General features: G+C 47.9%; 1 protein-coding gene across 7 annotated transcripts in view; it reads left to right on the forward strand.

Annotated features, from left to right (window-relative positions):
• The window catches only part of Setd4 (SET domain containing 4), a 136,885-nt gene that overhangs the window by 97,215 nt on the left and 21,151 nt on the right, over nucleotides 1–18,519 (forward strand). For 5 of the 7 annotated variants that reach the window (XR_004769822.1, XM_035444296.1, XM_035444297.1 and 2 more), the window contains one exon: nucleotides 15,529–15,566. The exons of the other annotated variants lie outside the window; for them this stretch is intronic. Coding sequence is in view for 4 of the 5 variants with exons in the window: in XM_035444296.1 (XP_035300187.1) it covers nucleotides 15,529–15,566 (38 nt within the window). In the remaining variant the exon portion in view is untranslated. The remainder of the gene's footprint in view (nucleotides 1–15,528; nucleotides 15,567–18,519) is intronic. 7 annotated transcript variants of the gene reach the window in all.

Here is an 18,519-nt window from a genome sequence, read left to right on the forward strand (position 1 = left end):
GTAGATCTGATAAGGGCTTCCAGCAGCAATGGCAATTGAAGGTGATAAACTTGCAAGTAGCCAGAAAGACAGCATCTTTTATCTAAAATTAAGCAGAATTAGAAGGCTCCTCAGGTGCTTTCCCTGGGTGGATTAAGAAGGCATTTAGGCAACCATCTAGCATATTTGGCCTGAGTATCAAAAATATATGCATGTCGTTTTCCCCAAATGAGGACCGGATCTGGTCCGTGCCATTTGTGAGTTAGGGGATCTTTCCATAAAGCTTGAGCATAATTTTGAGCCGTTCATGGATGTCAGAGGCGATCTGAGGCTGATTTTTCTGTAGCATCACACATGAGGAAATTTAGCACAGACAATGCATGGTATAGAACTCCTCCTCCTTAGGCAACCTGGTGGTCGCCTGCTCTCTGGAGGTCACCATATTGATGCTGAACTTAGTGCGGACATAGCGCATTACAGCCTAGAACTCCTGTCTCAGCCTCCTGAGTGCTGGGATTAAAGGCCTGCACCACCAATGCCTGGCCTGTGCGTCCCGCCGGCTCAGGAGCCGCCGCTGCCCGAGCTGCGGGCTCGCCTCATGTCTCATCGGCGCTATAAAAGCATGGAGGCAGGCGCTTTACTTCCCCAAGTCAGCAGCATGCTGCGTTCCCCAAAGGTCCAAAGGCCCAGCCGTCCCTGCCACTAGCCCGGGTTCGGCAGGCAGGTCCACGCGCATTGGGCGGGACTAGGCCATATGGGCTGTTCCGGTAACAGCGGTCTCGGGAATTAAGCACAAAATTGCTGGAAAGCTTTGCTAGTATATCCAGACTCATTATCTGTTTTTATAACTTTTGGCATTCCCATGTAAGCAAAACATCTTAAACAGTGACTTATAACATGCCTGGTGGCTTCTCCTGTTTGTGGAGTGGCACATTTTTAACTTGCCAAACACTGTAATGTGAGGCATATCCATTCGTCATAAATGGTTGGGGAGCAGGCCTTGAGATTTATCCTTAAATTAGCCATAGCCATATTGTGGACATTTTCCATATTGTTTGATGATTTGACCAGCAGTCTCTCTGGTTAAGCCTAATTTCTTACTTAGACTTGCTATTATGATGAAGAAAAGTTATAAGTCTGTCGAGCTTTTTTTATTTAAGGCAAATCAACTGATTTTGTTAATCAGATAATTCATTCCATTTGGCCAGTAACCAGGGAAAGACCTATTTAATAGGTTTCCCGTGTGACCCATAAACATAATTCTTAGGTGAATATCATTTTGAATTTGCTCAAATAACATTTTGATTTGGCTATTACCATATCCTGTGTATGGGACTGTTTTTGTTACTTTATAAGCCTTAAATACATAGTGGCTGTCAGTATACAAATTAAATGAATTATTTACCAGAATTTAAAAGACCATTGTAACATCTTGTAGTTTGATTATTTAAGCTGAAGCCAGAGCTGTCAGTTTTATCTATTTCTTTCTATTAAAAACCTATGTGAGTAACTCTCCCAATAGACTATTGGTAAAATTAACATAACATATTTTTATAGTACTGTATTTTATAATTTTGGAAATACAAAAGGATGTATAGTGCAAATTGTAACAGTCCATGAGCTAGAAACTGATTATCAGTTCTTCCTGAAAATTGAGCAAAGGCAATCGCCTATGACTCAATTGTTCTGGAACCACCAATTAAACTGTTGCTTAGAGTAGGAGACAGGTATCATACTTGGTTTTCTCCTAAAATACTTTTTAAAATCTATATGGCATTTCTGTACAATGTAGGCTAATGCTTTAAAATAAGGGCTTAAAATATTTAGGCTGGTAAAACGGGTAGGCATAACCATAGTAATGGTTCCTTCTGCCATAAACCAGAAGTCGGACTATGCTTTGTAGGGAGTACATAAGTTTCCCATGGTTTTGTATAGTCAATATATCTGATGCTGAATCGCCTCCTCAAATTATAGAACTTGTCTACCTTCTTAGTTAGTTGTTTGGGTATATCTGGATCATTATCTCCTTATAGAATTTTACTTAAAGGATTTAAATCATCATTAGATGTCCCAAAAAAGGTACTTAACCAATGAATATTTTATAACAATTTCTAAAAATTTTATTTAAAGATTTTAAACTATCTTTTCCAATTGTTATCTATTAAGCCTTAATTTCTTTAGAATATAACATATGACTTTTAATAATTTTCCAGGTTTATTTAAAGTTTCTGAGTATTCTTTTCTAATCTAACCTTCGAAGCTGACAAGCTGATAAGACCTCATTTGCATCTTGGCTGACCTGGCTTAAATTTGCATATGAAAGACACATTCAAGCTGTGAATCTAACAGGTTGGCTTTTTCCTGAGGCTTTTTATAAATCCCCTATTTTAAAAAATCATGTATCAACTTTAATTTTCTGGATTTCCTTTTCTAACCATAAAAATTCAGTAAGACCTGTATCCTCTCATCTGTCAAATTTTACAGAATTATCCATAGATTCCTCATGCCTCTAAGCTATCGCTTATAGGCTTTTGTTAACTTTTTAATTGACTCTCTCCTAGGGCTGAAATCAAAATTTTTCTGCTAAGACATTGACTGACTGACTGGATGCTCCTTTTGGCAATGTTAAAGTGATTTTGATATTTTTTAAACAATATCTGAGGCAATGTAAATATCTCCCTAATCATATCCAAGGCAATTTAGGCATTTTCATTCATAAATTCACAATCACATCATGCATCCAGGTGTGGCCACACCGTTCATTCATAACTTGCATACGTCTCACATTTCTCCTTTTGCCTAGGTTATGATCAGTTTGTTGAAAGGAAAAATCCCTAATTGAAATTTTTAACATAGTAGCTATAGTTAATCATTGGAATATGAGCATCCAAAATTTGAACAATTCTGAGCTTAAATATGTTGCCTTTTCTTTTTCTATAAGTCTCAAAAACACTTTCTGTCTGTCTGTATCAATATATCAATATATATATATATTATATATATATATATATATATATATATGCCATCAACCATGGCGGCACCTCCCAAAGCTGTAAGTTATCCTGAGGAGGCAGGCTGTCCGCCGCCCCGGCAGCCATTTTGTCTAGCCTGCGCAGACGCCTGCATGAGGTGGTACCAAGCCGCTGGCTGAGGGCCGGCAGACCGCGGCCGCTGCCACGGCTGACCTTGGCCTTAGCTCGACTATCCGCTGAAGAATCTGCGGCTGTATTTGGGGCATAAGCCTGATCCCTAATTCTTTCTTTTGTTGGGACTCTGTCTGACCTGGAGCTCTTTCTGAAAATGCCCAAAGCAACCTCTAGAAGGCTCTGTGCATTTCTTTCTCCCTGTGCCTTGCTTTCTGTGTCGGAATAACTTATTTTTAACTGAATTTTCTGTAAGGCAGCCATCATCGATAATCCCTGAGTGCAAGCTAGGTCCATATCTGAAAAATTCTTAATGAACTCACCATATCAGTCCTCCTCCTGTGAGGCCTTAGCGTGGTCTGGCATTGAAAGACCCCCGGAGAGGTTCTTTCGTGGAAGAAGACCCACACCCAGGAATCAGCGAAACCACGAACTTTGGATGTAAGAACAAGAGGATTTATTAATAACACGGATATCCGGGGCTTAGCTTCTGTTTTGCCAAGCCCCGAGCCCCGGAAGGAGGGTCCTTTTATAAGGGAAAACAGGCATAGTACAGAAGCGAAAAGCATCAAATCAGCATTTTCTCAAGGTTTAATAGCCAGGCGAAATGGCCTTATCTCCTGCCGGTCCAGATGGCTGGCCTTGGGACCGAGCGATCCGGCGGGGGTTGGCCTTGCGTGGGGCGGGGAGTGAGGGCCAGCAGCTGCAGAGATCAAAAGGTCGGGGAGGGTGCTAAGGAGGGAAGTGCTAAGGAGGGAAGTGCTAAGGAGGGAAGGATGTATTCGCGCGCCCCGCCAGCTGCCGACCAGAGTAGAAAGGCTACAGCCCGGGGGTGGGGGTCTTTCATCCCCCATTTCTCTTGTTACTGAATGGAATCTTTCATTCAGAGGTCTCTGGATATTCTGGATCTATCTGCTTTAGCTGGTGGTATTGTTGAGTTAAAACTAAGGTTTGTATGGCAGATAATCGTTCTCTAATGAATTGAGTTATCTTGTTCAGAATGCAGGGACCAAGTATAAGGATTAATAATAGAATAATCAGAGGTCCCATGAGAGTAGATACCAGAGTAGTGATCCAGGGGGACTTAGCGAACCATCCTTCGAACCATCCTTGTTGAGACTCAAATAGCTGTTGCCTCTGTTTTAGCCTTTCCCTAAGTTTGGCCATGCTGTCCCTTACTATTCCTGTATGATCTGCATAAAAGCAGCATTCTTCCTTGAGGGCAGCACATAGCCCCCCTTCCTGTAAAAATAATAAATCTAATCCTCGTCTGTTCTGCAGGACCACCTCAGAGAGTGATGTTAAGGATTTCTCGAGTGCACTGACTGACTCTTCCAGGACCTGGATATCCGTGTGCATGGCTTGTTGTAGAAGCTTAAAATGATTAATTCCCTGTAGGGCAACGGTTCCGGTCCCTATGCCGGCTGCTATGCCCCCCACTGTTATTCCTCCTAATAATAGGGCCACGGTAAGGGATATTGGCTCCCTCTTATATCGGGTTGATTTCCCTAGTACGCTGTAAACATATTCAGGTTGGTGGTATGTGACTTTGGGCCAAAGTTCTATCAATATACAAAAATCAATGGTGGTGTTGAGAACAGTGGTAGAGACACAGGGAGTCAACCCAGTACTGCAAGCCCAATAAGTTCCATAAGGGGCAACAAGGTATCGGCTGTCCTGAGATAATGGCTCTACTTGGTTACATAATTCTTGATGTGAGGGAGGGATCCTGCCTATGCATAGCCCCTTTCCTGAGACCTCAGATATTGTGAGCTTGTGCTGCATAGCAGCTCCACAACTGGTAGGTGCTGAGGTCTGGTTGGAGTAGTTGCCCAGTATTGCCACGCCTTCATAATATGGGGGCCGGGAAACTAGGCATAACCAGCATTCCTGAGTCTTGTTGGGGTCTGAAAAATTTAAGGCTTGGTAAACTCCTTGGATTAATTGTAATAATCTATCTCCGGTACCTGGAGGGTCTCTGGTTAACTCGATGTTTAGGGCGTCTGGGGTGGGGGAGAAGATGACAGCATCTGGGGTAGGAGTGATAGCTTTAGGAACGGTAGGGGGTTCAGGGACTTGGAATTGGGTTGGGGCTCTCTGGTCCGCTATTACTGTGTTTGGCCCGACTGATTGTTGGCTTAGGGGAGTAATTTGTCTGTACAGGGAGAATAAGGTCACCGGATCTTTCCCTGCTCGGTGCAGCCGGAGTCCCCAGACTTTAGGACTATCCCAAGTAGTCCTTTTTCCAGCATCTGTGAACCTTAGGATGAGAGGGTTGCATTTTCCTCCGGGGGTGGCGCCTTGAAAACCTCCCCCTCCGGCACTATCATAACAGGGTCCGCAGGCTCTTTGCCCACATCTCCATGGTCCTTTCCCTGCGTACCCTGGGATCTCCCTCCGTTTGAGAGTGATGAAATCCCAAGAGGAAGAGGGTTTCCAGTAAGCCTCCCCTGTGGTTTCACATCCCCAGCTTGCACAGTACCCTTCCTGTGGCCCCCCGCAGTCATGAGTTGGTCTATGGCCAGGACAAACATAAAAATCCTTGCTTCTTGTCCCTATCCTTCCCCCAGGGTGGTGGCATCCGTACCCTGGGAATGGTTCCTGGTCAGAGGGATCCCAATCAGACCCTACTAAGTCACATAGGTCGACATAGAGAGGAGGGAACCCATCATGTAGAGTCCCTATATAAGTGCTGAGGTTGGCTATTTCCCCGGTCCCTAGATTGGCTATTTTCCAGGTGATATTATAAACCCTGTGGGGGTTAGTTGCTACATGGGGGGTAAACAGACAACCAATCAACAGGAGGGTGTACGAGAGAGTCTTATCTTTAAAGGATTTTGAGTGCGGTGTGCGGTCCATTCTGATGTAGTGGCTGAATCGGTGGGTCGGGCTGGCTTTACATGTGAAGCATGTATCCAAGCGGCAATGCCGTCTACTTTGAGTGCGGTGGGAGTGGTAAGCAAAACGATGTAGGGTCCCTTCCAGTGGGGTTCAAGGTTCTTGGCCTGGTGACGCCGGACCCAAACGGTGTCCCCGATCTGGTAGGAATGGGGGATGGTGGGATGGTCCCTCTGGTCTTTATAAGCTTGAGCAAGGGGTTTCCAAATCTCCCGTTGTACTAATTGTAGTGCCTGTAAATGAGCTTGGAGAGAAGGGGAGTTAGCAAAATCTGAGACATCTTGATCAAGAAAGTTAATGATAGGAGTAGGTACTCCATGCAGGATTTCAAAAGGTGTGAGCCCATGTGGCCCAGGGGTGTTGCGAGCACGATAGAGGGCTAGGGGGAGTAGGAGGACCCAGTCTCTACTGCCAGTTGCAAGCGACAATTTTGTTAAAGTCTCCTTGATTGTTCTATTCATCCTTTCTACCTGTCCTGAACTTTGGGGTCTGTAAGCACAATGTAATTTCCAATCAATCCCCAACAAGGTGGCCACTGACTGACTTATCTGGGAGGTGAAGGCGGGCCCATTATCTGTTCCCAGTACCTGAGGCATCCCATAACGTGGAAAGATTTCTTCAAGCAATTTCTTAGTAACGATCTTGGCTGTTTCATGTTTAGTAGGGAAGGCTTCAACCCATCCTGAAAAGGTGTCTACAAAAACTAATAGATACTTGTATCCATATTTACCTGGTTTAATCTCAGTGAAATCTATCTCCCAATGTGTTCCGGGCCGGTAGCCTCTGACCCGGTTCCCAGGAGGAAGCTTCAGTCTGGATGCGTTGACTCGGGCGCACGCATCACATTGTTCAGTTACCTGTTTTAGAATATCATTCTTCCCCAAAAGGAAATTGAATTCCTCTTCTCGTTCGAGGAGCTCCCGCATCTTCTTGGAGCTCAGATGTGTCATCTTATGTAAAAATGTCACTAGGTACTTGGTTACCCGGTAGGGGATGACAGTCTTTCCTTCATAAGTCCAATCCCCGTTTGGTTCCTTTGTGGCTCCCAATTTCTCTAGGGTTTGGATGTCTCTTTGTTCATAGTCCCATGAGGGGGAGGGACGGTCGTTGGTGGGCTCCAGAGCCAGGAGGCTAGTGGTGTCTGTGGTCAGGGCCGCCTCTCGGGCAGCCAAGTCTGCCCTCCGATTGCCCCTGGCTTCAAGAGAATCCCCTTTTTGATGTCCGGGGCAATGTATGATACTTAAGGCGGAGGGCAGATGAAGAGCTCTTAGGAGAGCGAGGATTTCCTCCTTATTCTTAATGTCTTTCCCTTCGGAGGTAAGCAGCCCCCTCCGTCTGTAAATTTCTCCATGTATATGGGCAGTGGCAAAGGCATAACGACTGTCTGTGTACACGGTGAGCCTCTTACCTTCTGCCAATTTTAGAGCCTGCGTGAGGGCAATGAGCTCTGCCCTCTGCGCAGAGGTTCCGGGAGGGAGTGCCTGAGCCCAGACGACCTGATTCTCTGTGGTGACTGCTGCGCCCGCCCTTCGTTTTCCTTGATGCAAAAAGCTGCTTCCATCCGTGAACCAGATGTGGTCCGGGCTGGGTAGAGGCTGGTCAGTCAGGTCGGGTCTCGCCCCATGGGCCTCAGCCAGTACCTGTAAGCAATTATGAGCCTCTGGCTCCCCTGGGAGAGGGAGCAAGGTGGCTGGATTCAGAGTCACCAGAGGCCCAAAGTGGACCCGGTCTTTGTCCAACAGCATAGTCTGGTAATGAGTCATTCGGGCATTAGTGAGCCATCTGTCTGGAGGCTGTCTGATGACTGCCTCAACCGCATGAGGGGCATGTATGGTCAAAGGCTGCCCCAAGGTTAGCTTGTAAGAATCTTTTACTAGCAGGGCTATGGCGGCAATCATTCGGAGACAGGGTGGCCATCCCGATGCTACAGGATCCAATTTCTTGGAGAGGTATGCAGTGGGCCTTCTCCAAGGCCCCAGTTTTTGGGTGAGGACTCCCTTGGCATAGCCTCCTTTCTCATCTATAAAGAGTTCAAATGGCTTAGCTAAGTCCGGTAGACCCAGGGCTGGTGATTCAAGGAGAGCCTTTTTGATGTTGGTGAAGGCTTTCTTTTGGGGCTCTTCCCATTTAAAAGCAACCCCTGGCCGAGTGAGGGGGTAGAGGGGAGCCGCCATTTCGGCAAACCCGGGGATCCATAGGCGGCAGAAGCCTGCCGTTCCCAAGAACTCTCTCAGTTGGCGGGGATTTTGTGGGGTGGGAATGTCTAAGATGGCTCGCATACGGGCTTCCGTTAGCCATCGCCGTCCATCCTTTATCTTGTATCCTAAATAGGTCACCTGTTTCTGACATATCTGGGCCTTCTTGGCGGATGCCCGGTATCCTAGGCTCCCAAGAGTCTGGAGGAGGGCTCGAGTGCCTTCCTTGCATTCTTCCTTGGTTTTGGCTGCCAGGAGGATGTCATCTACATACTGTAAGAGGATTAGCGCGGGGTACCGGACCCGGAATCCTGCCAGATCCTGATGTAAAGCTTCATCAAAAAGGGTGGGGCTGTTCTTAAACCCTTGAGGTAACCTAGTCCAAGTTAGCTGCCCAGAGATTCCAAGGTCGGCATCCTGCCATTCAAAGGCAAATATAGGTTGGCTGGTGGGATGCAGGCGGAGGCAGAAGAAGGCATCTTTAAGATCTAAGACTGTATACCAGGTATAGTTGGGTGGCAATCCGCTCAGCAAATTATAAGGGTTGGGGACAGTAGGGTGTATGTCCTCTATCCTTTTATTGACCTCCCTCAGATCCTGTACTGGCCTATAGTCATTGGTTCCTGGCTTCCTGACGGGCAACAAAGGTGTATTCCAAGGAGATTTACAGGGCACCAGAATCCCTTGTTCAAGTAACCTTTTAATATGTGGCCGAATTCCTTCGCGGGCTTCTTTAGGCATTGGATACTGTCTGACGGATGCAGGAAGGATGGCAGCTTTTAAGGTTACTATAATTGGGGCCTGGTTGATGGCAAGGCCCATTCCTCCTGTTTCAGCCCAGGCTTGGGGAAATTCCGCAAGCCAGTGATCAAGGGTTTCCTGATTGTTCGAATTAGTCCTCTTTTCATGGAGTCTGTATTCATCTTCTATGGACATTGTCAAGATGGTAAGGGGAATTCCCTCTGGCCCTGTGACTTTGACTTCTGACCTCTCAAAGTGTATTTGAGCTTTTAATTTGGTCAATAGGTCCCGTCCTAGTAAGGGGTAGGGGCAATCTGGCACATGGAGGAAAGAATGCATAACCTTACCGGTCGCGAGCTGGAGCTGCCGATTTGTAGTCCAATGGTACTGCTTTCCGCCTGTAGCTCCCTGTACCCATGCAGTCCGGTGACTCAGGGGTCCGGGTGACCGATTCAGAACGGAATGTTGTGCCCCTGTATCTACTAGGAAGGTGACCGGATGCCCCCCGACTTGCAGTGTTATCCTGGGCTCAGGGGGGGGCTCCTGGCCCTGACTTCTCTAATCTTCTAGGTTTAGAAGGTCAGAGGTTCTTGGCCGTGGAGGCTTGGCCCGGGGGTTCTTAGGGCATTCTTTTGCCCAATGTCCTTTTTCTTTGCAGTAAGCGCATTGATCCCTGTCCAGGTGGGGCCCCCTTCTGCCATCCCTCTGCCTATTCTGTCTCTGACCTGTCACTACTGTGGCCAATAGCCTGCTCATCTCTCTATTCCGCTTACGGTCTCTTGCAGCCTCTTTCTCCTCTGCTTCTTTTCTCAGTCTTTCCTCTCTCTCCTGGGCTTCCTTTCTCCAACGTTCTTCTCTTTCTGTCTGTGTCTCTCTCTTATTAAAAATACGTTCTGCTTCCTTTAACAAGTCTTGGAGCGTATATCCTTGTAAATTTTCTAGCCTTTGGAGCTTGTTTCTTATGTCCGGGGCTGACTGCCAAATAAAGGACATAGAAACGCTGGTGGCCTGCCCTGGATCTTCCGGATCATAGGGAGTATACATTCTATATGCTCCTTTTAGTCTCTCTAGAAAAGTGGCGGGCGATTCCTCCGCCCCCTGTATTACCTGCTTTACCTGGGCCAAATTGGTAGGTCGGCGTCCTGCCCCCCGGAGACCCGCTACCAGCAACTGGCGATAGAGACGCAGATGGGTCCTACCTGCTTCAGTAGTAAAATCCCATTCAGGTCTTTCAAGAGGGCAAGCCGCATCGATTTCATTGGGCAGCTGGGTGGGCTGCCCGTTGGCTCCTGGGACATTCTTTCGTGCCTCTAGTAGAACACGCTGTTTCTCCTCCGAGGTTAAAAGAACCTGCAAAATCTGCTCACAATCATCCCAGGTAGGTTGGTGAGTTGTGAGTACCGACTCTATGAGAGATGTCAGCCTCACAGGGTCTGCAGAGAAGGAAGGATTATTATTTTTCCAGTTATAGAGGTCCGATGCTGAGAATGGCCAATATTGAGGTTGGCCATTCGGTCCAGTTCGGAGGGGCAAAGCGGTTGAATCTGGAGCGGGCTGCTCCCTGCGACCTCTTAGTCGGTGAGCCATTGGGGAAGGGTCAGGTGGGGGAGCTGAAGCCGTCTCTGCCGAGACGGCGGGGGCCGCTTCTGCCTCTGGCGGGGGCGGCAGCGCCGGGTATGGCGGGGCTCCTCAATCAATAGGTCAGCCAACAGGTTTTCTCCCGGGGGAAGCACCTCAGGCGTCTTCTTTTCTTCAGCTTTAGCGTCCTTTACCGCTGTAGGGTAAAGGCTGGAGTGGGGAGGGAGCTGGGGATTGGAAAGGGTAGGGGTTGAGGGAATGGGCCGGTTGGGGCGGTTAGAGGGAGGAAGGGAGGGGGAGCCCTTGGGGTGTAGGAAAGGACGTATCCAGGGGGGGGTCCTGAACCAAGGCCTCCCAAGTGACTATGTATGCCACCTGGTCGGGATGCCCCTGTGGTCCAGGATCCATAGTCTTCTCTTTCACCTGAAATATAGTTTGGAGGTTAAAGGTACCATCTCGCGGCCAGCCAACGTCAAAGGCTGGCCATTCTGAGGAACAAAGAGTAATCCATTTGCGTTTACGCACATCAACAGATTGGTTATGAGCATAATCCTGCACATCTCTCCAGTGTGAGAGTGTTAGGGACAAGGGAGTGGTGATAGTTTGTCCCATAGTTTCTAGACTTAGTAGAACACAGATAATGGTTATGATACAAAGACTAAGCAAAACAGAACAGGCTTTCGCTGCGCGGTTTCGACACAGAGTCGATAGTAAGATTTGAGAGGGCGTTGAAGAAGGGGGCCAGCCTTCTTCGTCCCCGGTAAGGATTGCAAATCCTTCAAGCCGAGGACCCTCTCCAAAGAGGTTGGGAAGCTGTCCAGTCATAGATCTCAGCTCAAAAACAAAAGTACAAAGGTGAGCCCACTAATGCTTCAATCGCTACCAGGACGTCTCCTGGAGCCAGGGTCGGGAGTCCGAACCCGTCAAATACAAATGTACGCAGCTGTGTACTACCAACGCGGGCGCGCAGTTCATGAAATGGTTTCAGACAGAAAGACAGGACCAGACGAGACAAGACAGTGGATCCACATAACACTTACCTCCCAAATGTGGGTCGGTGGTCCCTGGGCGGGGGTCTCGATCCCGGACCGAGCCCCCAAATGAAAGACCCCCGGAGAGGTTCTTTCGTGGAAGAAGACCCACACCCAGGAATCAGCGAAACCACGAACTTTGGATGTAAGAACAAGAGGATTTATTAATAACACGGATATCCGGGGCTTAGCTTCTGTTTTGCCAAGCCCCGAGCCCCGGAAGGAGGGTCCTTTTATAAGGGAAAACAGGCATAGTACAGAAGCGAAAAGCATCAAATCAGCATTTTCTCAAGGTTTAATAGCCAGGCGAAATGGCCTTATCTCCTGCCGGTCCAGATGGCTGGCCTTGGGACCGAGCGATCCGGCGGGGGTTGGCCTTGCGTGGGGCGGGGAGTGAGGGCCAGCAGCTGCAGAGATCAAAAGGTCGGGGAGGGTGCTAAGGAGGGAAGTGCTAAGGAGGGAAGTGCTAAGGAGGGAAGGATGTATTCGCGCGCCCCGCCAGCTGCCGACCAGAGTAGAAAGGCTACAGCCCGGGGGTGGGGGTCTTTCAGCATGCATTACCAACATTATCATAGGCTAGCTATTTTATAATCAAAGTTCCCAACATCTGTGTCTCTAACATTTTTGTAAAATTTCATATAGGCCTAGAAATCAATTCTCAATTAACTCCCTAGGTCCCTGCCTGGTCTCTATAACAAATATCCTCCCCCTGACAGGCAGGCCTTGGTTATCCGCTTTTAATTTCCTAGGGGTGAGGCTTCTATAGCAATATTTCCTATCAGCCTCTGTTGGTCCATACTGGACATAAGCCATTATTAGTTCCTAGAGCTGTTCGAATGGTATTGGCACATGTATCCTGCTATGTTCCCCTGAGCCATTCTCTCTGATCCAAGAAACCTGTAAATTTTTTATCGCCTGTAAGCAATTTTGTTACAGTTTTTAAGTCTCTTAGCTTTTGTTGAATTTTACCATTGAGTATTTGCCTTTCTGTATTTCCAGCTTAAAATGAAGGAAGGAGGTGAAGACTCTCCATTTTGGTACTTATTAACTCTCTCTCTCTGCTCATCCCAATCATTTGTCCTGTATATTCTTTACTATCTAGCCACCTCTAAGTAGGCTCGGATTTTTCTGTTCCCCATTACATTCCTAGATATCTCCTGAGGGCCTGCGTGTATGCAAGGCCGCACCTATGTCTTCCCAAGCCCCTGCACAACTTAAAATGCTGCATCATGGCAGTGGCTTTTGTAAGCGGGAAGGATCCTTTTAAAACTTTTGAACTCTGAAATCTCCTGTACTTAAGTAATCTAAGCTTTTATCATCTGTTTCTGGTTTGGAGTTTGAACTAATTTTTGACAGGGTAATTTTTAAGGTTTTTAAGAGAATGAGGCTCAAGGCCCGTAACTAAAAGTCTGTGAGGGAACTGCCTCAGCTCCCTTTTCTATGAGCAATCTGTTAAGGTCCTTCTCCGACCTTTTTCCAAGTTAGGGGATGAATGTCTGGGCTTTCTAAAATGACCCATGGACATTTTTTTTTTTTTTTTGACAAAAGGCAAAAAACTGAATCAAGTCCTTACATTTTACTCAAACTCCTCTTTCCCGAAAGGAAGTGTTTGACTTCCTTAGACAATTTGGCCCATATTATCGAACGGAATGAGGGGGAACTTACCAGGGAATCAGTCACTCATGAGCGGTGAGAACTTTTCCCAGACCAGCGTCCGTCGCAATCCGGAGAGCAGGCTTCCTTGTCGGTGTGCACTACCGAGGTTTCCTTGGGGCGGGGGTCTCCACTCGGCGAAGAATCTGTACCTCGAGCCGCACGTTTGGGCACCACCTGCCCCGGTCCTCGGGGCTCCGGTAATTCGTGAGTCCGAGGTAGATCACGCCTGCAAATAATGGGCGAGAAAGAAAGAGCCGGACCAAGCAGATTCCATTGTCAAGGCCGACTTTATTGAAACCAAGGAGCTTTTTAAAGAGAAGGGAGGAGCAGAGAAAAAGGAGGTGGGGGGAGGGATGAGTTAATTGTTCTCAGGCAGGTGTCCTGAATCTCCTGTGTTTATGTCAGGCACTAGCTAAGGAAATGGGGGAGGGGATAGGTGTTAGTTGCTTCTCAGGCAGATATCCGGAATCTCTTGTGATATGCCAGACTTTCTGGCGTCAAACTAGGCATGGGGTCGCCAAGGCTGGCTTCTGACAGACTGTCACAGAGAACCACAACTGGACACAGGGCAGAGGTCAGCAGATGAGGGGAGCCCAGCCCCAGCAGACACATCTCTGTCACAGCAATGTCTGCATCTGTGATCAGGCAACATCTCTGAAGCAGCAGGAGTGTAAGAGCTAGAAAACCAGGAAGTCCGCTGTGAAGCAGTCTCTCTTGGAAATGACTTCATACACAAAGCCAGAACCATGCCAGTATCAGTGGACATGGTAGTTTGGAAGGGGGAATGTTTTGTGGGTCCCAGTCCTAGACAAATAACTAATGACTGATGGGAGGAGAATTTGCGTCTCCTGGGATGGCTCCCTTGCTGGTTAGCCAGCGCAAAGTGGTCAGCCTTGAAGTGAAAAAAGCTATTGCTGTCAAGTTACAAATTTGGTTGTCCCTGGATCCTCACCTGAAGGAAAGACCTGGGCTGAGTCTTCAAAGGCATGGATGGCACTTGTGTACTGAGCGCAGGAGAGCGCAACTGTGTCCCTTGAGGTTAGCTGGGATTGGGGGACCATGCGCGCTAAGGGACTGTCTCAGGCCTAGTAAGTGAGTAGTTTTCTGAGGGTGAGGCAGGTTCCAGCTAGCCACTTGAGGTACTTGTTCTATATTACCGTGTGGCTCCAGGAAAGGAACCCCTGTTGGGGACCTCAGCAAATACTGTCCCTTTGGCAGTTTGGATCCGTTTCTCTCATGTTGGAGGCGCTGCTCTGCAGGCTTCCACAGTCATCTGGACTGTGGCAGGTTAACATTCTCCTCTGGAATTTGATAGCTCCTTGTGGAGCTAGATTGACATGGGTCTGGAATCCGTTTCTCAGAAGTTGGGCAGTGTCCTATGGGTGTGGGTAGAAGGCAACTCCAGAGCAGACCTATATGCTCTTCAGAAGGACTTGGGTCTGGTGTGGCAGAGACAGCTTTGCCATTAGGACCCCGAGTTCTTCACTGCAGGGCATGCTCCAGATGCCACGGGGCCTGCTGCATGTGATCCCAGCCCTAAAGCGTAAGTATTGGGCTTGTCCTCCGGCTGCTACTTAGCCTGCTGGGGATAAATAAACTTACATCTCGCAGGTCAATGCTTTTCCACATAGGTCCAACTGAGAGAGACACACATGAGGGTACTCCCTGTGGGTCAGTTTCATATGGTGACTCCGGAGTCCAAAAATCAACACAGAGGTTAATTTGTGCAGGTTAGAGAGCTGAATGTTTTGTAATAGTGAGCTGTGGGTGCATCCAGGGAGGCAAAAAGGTTAAAGGTAAAATGGAAGGGTTACACAGTGGCTTTGAAACAGTTAGCCGCAGCCGCAGAATCCCAAGGTCAGGGTGAGTGTGGTGTAGGACATTTACATGACTGCTATGTAAAGCTGTGCTTTAGCAGAATGCTTTGTGCTAGCTCCTATCGTAAGACAATGAAGTATGAAGCGTCTCCCCTTCTGTCCTTGGCTTCATATGTCAGAGTTTGACCCAAGTGCCACCATTTTGTTTGTGACAACATTCACAGGACGGTGTTCTGTCAAGGTCTGTTGTCAGCCTTGACCCCGTGTCCAGGTCCTTAGATCTTGATCCAGAACCCAGCTTTGCTGTTGAAGAAATATAAAGCTGCAGAGAGGTCCAGAACAGGTTCCCCATCCCGTCCTCCCTGAGAGGGGAAGACAAGAGACCCACCTGCAGTATTGCATTGCTGTGGCATCTTTTAGCCCTTAAAGGGGGCGCCCAAGATCTCCAACATACAGTAGAATTCACCCCTCCATGTTTTGGTTCTTCCAGGAACAGGAAGAGGGTTGATGAGCAAAACAGCACTGCAGGTGAGAACGTCTGTTTTATTCTTGAGGCTCAAGATAGCTCCTGCTGTGTGTGTGTGTGTGAGAGAGAGAGAGAGAGAGAGAGTGTGTGTGTGAGTGTGTGAGTGTGTGTGTTTGTGTGTGAGTGTGTGTGTGAGAGAGTGTGTGTGTGAGTGTGAGAGTGTGTGTGAGTGTGTGTTTGTGTGTGAGTGTGTGTGTGAGTGTGTGTGAGTGTGTGTGTGAGTGTGTGTGTGAGTGTGTGAGAGTGTGTGTGAGTGTGTATGTGTGTGTGAGAGTGTGTGAGTGTGTGTGTGTGAGTGTGTGTGTGTGTGTGTGAGTGTGTGTGAGTGTGAGTGTGTGTGAGTGTGTGTGTGCATGCATGTTTTGCTCACATCAAGTGAATCAAGTGTGCTTCACCTGTATAGCCATTTTTCTTACCAAATGGATATATATGGTTAGGATTATCCCAAGGAAGCTTGAGTTTGCTGTGTAAACACAGACATCGAAGTCCTTCTGCTGATACAGCCATGAGATTGCTTTGTTGTCATTTAAACAAGCATAGAGGGGACAGATGATTTGTCCTCAGAGGACCCAAGTCCTTCTAGCTCCTTGTCACTCCGTAAGCCTCTCTAAGTTTGACTTATAGGAGGGAACAAGATAGGGGTGCAGCTTCCTGCCCCTCCTTTTAAGGCTGATCCAGCCCCCGGGGCTGCCAAGGCATAATGGTGTGCTGTCTTTTCCCTGACTCTGTGCCCTCTGAGTGCAACACTTAGGAGGAAGGAGACAGCCCGGGGAGGGCACGGAGTCTACCACGGCTCATTAGACGGTGCCTGTGGTGGCAGTGGTGGCTGCTCTTGTCCAGAGTGTGTGCTGTGACAGAGCAGGGGCACACTGGGAGTAGGCCTTGGACCCATCCCACAGCATGGCTCTAGTCCTGCAGCTTCTGTTGGGAGTTCAGTATGTAACCCAGGCTAGCCTCAGACAATCCGTCTTTCTGCTCCCACCTTTGCAGTGCTGGAGTTAGGGCTGTGTGCCATGACACCTGGCTACATGCAGGTGTTTGAAATGCGTGTTTATATGAAACTTTTTGAAAATAGAGATGTATGTTATATGAGTAAGATGTACAGATCTTCAGTGTACTTTATCTATTTTTTTCTGTTGTGGTAAAACACTGACCAAAAGTCACTTGAAGAAGAATGAGTTAATAGAACATCCCAGAGGGAAGCCAGGGTAGGAACTCTTGGCTGGAACCTGAAGGCAGGGACTGAAACAGAGACCACGGAGGAACGCTGCTTCCCGGCTTGCTTTTGGTGGCTTGCTTGGCCTGCTTTCTTGCACAGTACAGGACCACCTGCTCAGGAGTAGCATTGCCCACAGTAGGATGTGCCCTCAAACATCAGTCATTAAATAAAATGCCCCACAGATAGGCCCATTGACTAGCCTACAGCAGGCAATCTCTCTGCTCAGGTCTCCTGTCCCAAGTAATTCTAGTTTTTTTTTTTTTTTTTTTCAAGTTGACAAAAATTAACCAGTATAGTTGAACCCTTTGTCAACCTGACATAAAAATATGTCACTGTTAAGCCATAACTCCCTTGCTTTTCTCCAAGATCTCATGTTACCATCACAGCATAAACTGTTGAGTAACATCCAGAGTCTCACAGCCTTGAACAAAAGTCAAACACTTTGAAGAGTTCAAGGTCTGGCAAAAATACCGCCGCCGGGCACACGGCTTTCCCTCCTCCCCCAGCTGCCTCTGGGCCTTGGCTGCTCTCCTCCTCCATGGACTGTTTCTCCTTAAGTGAATAGTCTCTGGCCCAGGTGTTTGGCCTCCATTCTGGGCATGAAGACTCTACAAAGATGTCATCTTTAGACTCTGGTGGCTCTTACCCTGAGGAATCTTGGCTGGACCAGGAGTTGATGGCCGTCCTCATCCACTGTGGCACTCTGTCACCCCACAGTGAGGAGGTCTGCAAACTGAGGCAACCACAGAGGTGGGAGGGGGCTGGGCACCAAGCTGGATGAGTATTCGCTTCTGTAAGAGGACTGGATGGATAGACAGACAACTGGAGAAGGACAGCAAGACCGTGTGACTGCTGGCACTAGTCCTGGCCACCCTCCTCCCAGACCTCTTCAGCTGGGGGAGTCATGACCCCCACCTCAAAGCATCTCTGCATTGTAGCTCAACCTCCTCTTGGGGCTGCTGTCATCCGACAATGTCACAATAGGGAGTGTGACCCTTCAAGAATTAATGACAAACAAGCGAGGTTCTTTGGCCATTGTTGACGATCTTACCTGATGTGGGTGAAAATGCCTCAGCCCTTTATCAGGTTCAGGCCTTTTTGACAATGAGTTCTGTAAGGCAGAGAATTTCATTAGCTGCAACTGCTTTCCATGTGCAGTGGGCAATTTAAATGAGATTTAACTCAGGCAGCTCTTTGAATGTTTATTAGACCTGACAGATAAAGTGTCCAATCTCCCTGGTGTGCTGTTTTGACACAGACACTGCAGAGGTACCAGGATACTTAAATGCCGTGACACAGTCTTGGAAAAGAAGCTACGGATACCCCGTCAGTCACCAGCCCATCCCTCGCAGCCTTTGGGCACAGCAGCTGAGCAGAAGCAAAGGCTTCCCCAGCCATCTTCTTTCTTAGTTCAGCATTGCTTTTCTGTGGGGATGATAGTGTTTGTAATGGCAAATTCAGGAAGCTTCAAGGCCAGGCATGGTGGCTCACACATTTATGGAGGCAAAGGCAGGCGAATCTCTGGATTCAAGGTCAGCCTGGTCAACTTAGTGAGTTTCAGGCCAGTCAGGGCCAGCCACATAGAGATGATCTATGATCTAACAAATAAAGCTTGTCTGAAGATCAGAGTGCAAAGCTAGCCACACTAGTCAGCCATAGAGGCCAGGCAGCCGTGGCACACACCTTTAATCTGTTACCTACTTGTCTTCTGTTTTTATATTGTGTTTGTTACTATA

The sequence above is a fragment of the Cricetulus griseus genome, chromosome 4 (assembly GCF_003668045.3).
Source record: "Cricetulus griseus strain 17A/GY chromosome 4, alternate assembly CriGri-PICRH-1.0, whole genome shotgun sequence".
NCBI lineage: Eukaryota > Metazoa > Chordata > Mammalia > Rodentia > Cricetidae > Cricetulus > Cricetulus griseus.